The following is a 3908-nucleotide window of genomic DNA, read 5'->3' as shown; positions in this document are numbered from 1 at the left end:
GAGTGCAACGGGGAGAGCGAGCACGCGGGTACAGTGCCGGCATGCGATCGCTCAGAGCCGGTTGCTTAGTTCCCTGACTCCGCTGTTTCTCTCTCCGAGGCTCGCTGAGAGAGGAGAAATGGGAGATTGGGGCTGCCTCCAGTGAAGGCGGTCTGCGAAAGGAGAAGAGCGAAACTCATGCTCGAGTGAGCATTCCGTCTCGGCGAAAGAACAGTCTCTGCGTGGGGTCTGCCCAGACAGATGACATATTCATTGCTCTTCTACATCGTGCAAGTTTCCCTGCACGAGCCACACTCGCAGAGCGACATTTGCAACAACGTCGCTACAATTTGCTCTTTTAGGGTTTACCTGCTAGAAATAAGCTCTTTTAGAATCGCCGGATGGCGGCAGGGGAAAACGGACCAGAACTGCTGCGTCGCTGTAGCGGCGGAGAAGCAGGTCAGCTGTGCTGAGAGGTCCTGATTCCAGCTGCGAAGGCGTGTCAACGGCGAGCAGGCTTTCAGGACCAGCGATGAGCATAGAGTCGTCGCTGAAGGAGAAAAATCTGAGAATCCTGTGGCGAGCGCCCGCTTATATTCTGGCGGGCTTCCGCCCATTCTGGCGGGCTTCGTCGCCATAGGCTCGTGCAGCTCAGCTGCCGCGCCATTGGTTAGTTTTTTAAAGCCCTGCACGAACCAATGGCCGTGCAGTTTCACTGCGTGAATGAAATAGGCTTCAGTTCAGGAGAAAAAAGTTTTTTTCCCATATGCGTCTTAAGCAAGACGCAGTACGAGTGAAGTATCGAAAGGGAACTACATTTTGCAATATATTAAAATAGAAAACAGTTATTTTAAATTGTAATAGTATTTCGCAATATTACTATTTTTACTATCTCATCGAACCCTTATGAATGGTAGTGTACATTTATTAATTTAGCAGACTATATTAATTTTTCAAAAAGCTGGGCTGTTTTTATAGTCACATTTGTATTGCAAGTAAATAAGGAGTGAAATATTTACTAATGTTCATTACTGTTTGTATATGTAGCATTATGTATTAGTACTGTAGTTTTAATTTAACTAGAGTATACACTGTCACCCTAGCTCAAATTATAAGTCATATCACTGGATAATAACATATTTAGATATGAAGATTCTGCTCACTTAAATAGTTTCATTGTAGTTGACAGCTTTGGTTGAAGCTTACTTCTTCAAAAGAGTAGCTTGACTATAGTTCAACTACTTCCACTCCCACTCATGAGTGCTGTCAAAGCTAGAGAGGTGAATTGCCAGTGTATGGAGAAAAGAAACTGTCAAGCACTCCGTTAGTCCACTCGCTGCATCCACAGCTTATTTGAGATAAAATCATGATTATAAGAGACCATTTCTGTGCAGCTAACATTTACAAAAGCAGCAGAGCTGTTATGATTGCAGATGGCCACTGATGATCACTGGCCAATCAGAGACAGCAATGAGGAAAGCAGTCCAGTTCTCGGACAAACATCTCTACAAAGCTTCAGTCAGCTGGGAGGATTGAGACCAGTGCTCAGGGCTCAAGGCAAGAAAGCGGTAGGTGCCACCATCCCGCCAGGACATGAGCTTTTCAGAGCCGCAACAATCCAGTATCAGCCGAAGAATAAAGCTCAACAAACTGTAACGTGCTTCAATGTAAAATCCAATGTGTAGTGTTGCGTCTAAAGGTCGCATATTTGGCTGGAGAGGCTGGAGCCTGTGCTGCTTGCCAAAGGGGGAAATATGGGAACCCCGGTTTAATATCTGTTTTTATTCCCCCTGCGGTGAAAGGGAAGAGCAATGAGAGCTGTGGATGAAACAGCAGGATTAGCACGCTGGAGGAGGGCACGGGGCTTTACCTGATACCAGCTGCTGCCCGGCTAAGCCCATCGGCACAATGCCCAGGTTGTTCATGGCTGTGGCCCAGGCGCTGGGATCGGCCACGGGAACGTTGATGTGGCTCTGCTCGGTTCCCAAACTGCCGATGCCGTCTGCTGCTGCAAAAGACAATAAAGTCCATTAGGCCCTCATGCAAAATGACAAGTACCTTTAAAACACACACTGGCTAAACAGCTGCACTGTCACTCAGCAAAATGTGGCTGCTATGCTTTGCATCAAAGGCCGGTTGCATCAGTTGTGCACAGATTTAGATTATACTCTAGTTCAAGAGTGTTCAGTTAAAGCTTCAAGGGGTCTAAACATTACCTTCCCAGCAAAGGTTCAGACACCCTGTTGAAAAAAAACAGCATATGCTGGTTAGGTATGTTTTGAAGCATGGCAGCTGGTTTAAGATAGTCCTTAGTTGGTCATGAGTTGGTTTAAGCTGGTCCTGAGCTGGTTTAAGCTTGTCATGTGCTGGTCCTAAGCATCTAGCTCCTGCTCAGGACCAGCTCATAACCGGCTTATAACCAGCTCAAGACCAGCTTAAACCAGCTCAGGGCCAGCTTAAACCAACTCATGACCAACTAAGGAAAAGTTGTCAGAAAAGTAAGAAATGATCAATTGTAAAAATTCTCTCCAAAACTGCTGCTTTGTCAAGAATTAATTGTTTAAAAACCACAATTTGTTACCATGACAACTTTCTGAAATGCTATGAAAATGTCCTTTGCATGGGCTATATTAGAATAAAAAAACAACATAGCCTATAACCAGTGGTGTAGTGGAGGGTATACGCAGGTATATGGCGTATACCCACTTCTTTATCAGTCGGCTTTCCGTATACCCACTTCTAAATCCCCTCTGATGTGCATCATTCATTAGTGTCCTGCATTAGCCAAAATCATGACAGTCCACCATGACTAGCTAATCAAATCACATGTAAATAAATGCCAATATTCCCTAAATGCACCCAGTAAAGACAATGATGCGGTCAGGATGCACCGGCTTCCCTTTAAATTTGACTGATGATTGCGCGTCCGCCTCTCATCTCGACAAATCACGTGAATGCAAGTGGAGTCGGTCTGGGGCGTGATTGCATGTCGGGGGAGGCGCAAAGAGTGATAAAATAATATTTAATTATTGACTACTAATTTGAATCACTACATTATAATGAAAACAATACCTTAAAAAGGAAAAGAAGCATGTTTTTGTGATCAAATTTTTTAAACCGGTAAACTCCTGTAAACTTTTCAGTCCAAAGATCCAGTAAACGAATGCCTTCAAACAGTAGGCAGAGCGTGTGTAAGGCCACGGGGGACTTGGGGCAAAAATGCCACTAAATTGGACAAAAATGCCCCTGCACAAACAAATTAAATCTGCTCATGTTGCACCGTATTTCATTTTAGGCATTTTTACAGTGTTGCACATTTGAACCAATCACGCACATATCTGTTGAGCTTAGGAATGCAATGGCCAATCAGAAACGTTCAGATGAGACATCGTTCAAACTCATCAGTTTTGTTGAGTGCGCGTACGTTCGCTGACTGAATTACGGACTCTTGCGAATTCTCTCATCATAAACAACAAAGCGCAGATGGACGTACAATGTAAGTAAGAGATTAATTTAAGTGTATACAGCTTCAGTGATTATAACGATAGTTTTGTTTTTTTGAGAGTGCTTAAACTCGCGATAGATCAATGTTAGTGATAATGTCACTTTCTATATATAATTTTTTCGCTGTTTGAATAACAGTGGAAAGGAAACGTTATATAATTATCCATTTCTAACATTTTATTAAATTGTAATCACGTTAAATACAAATTCAGTCCCATTAAACATTTTTTTAGCCTACATGACACCCATGTCTGGTTTTTGCCTAAAAAGACGGGTTTATGATGTTTAATATATTTGGCTGCTTTTAGCCTTACCCTGGAGTTGGTTCACCCTCCGCCTAAGTTCAAAACAGCTACAGAGAAAACCCAACCGGTTTCATTAGAGATGGCTTAGAGCAGGGGTGCCCAAACTCGGTCCTGGAGGGC

At 43.6% G+C, this 3908-nt stretch overlaps 1 protein-coding gene across 3 annotated transcripts in view; it reads right to left on the bottom strand.

Moving 5' to 3' along the window:
• The window catches only part of LOC107661308 (ecto-NOX disulfide-thiol exchanger 1-like), a 119682-nt gene that overhangs the window by 47596 nt on the left and 68178 nt on the right, over positions 1-3908 (bottom strand). For 2 of the 3 annotated variants that reach the window (XM_016450819.1, XM_016450820.1), the window contains one exon: positions 1850-1987. In XM_016450819.1, the coding sequence (XP_016306305.1) occupies positions 1850-1987 (138 nt within the window). The remainder of the gene's footprint in view (positions 1-1849; positions 1988-3908) is intronic. The other variant, XM_016450821.1, reaches the window with a different exon arrangement.

The sequence above is a fragment of the Sinocyclocheilus anshuiensis genome, unplaced genomic scaffold (assembly GCF_001515605.1).
Source record: "Sinocyclocheilus anshuiensis isolate Anshui unplaced genomic scaffold, SAMN03320099.WGS_v1.1 scaffold507, whole genome shotgun sequence".
Taxonomy (NCBI): Eukaryota; Metazoa; Chordata; class Actinopteri; order Cypriniformes; family Cyprinidae; genus Sinocyclocheilus; species Sinocyclocheilus anshuiensis.
Note: the sequence above shows the minus strand (reverse complement) of the source record. Positions and strands in the feature narration are given on the sequence as shown.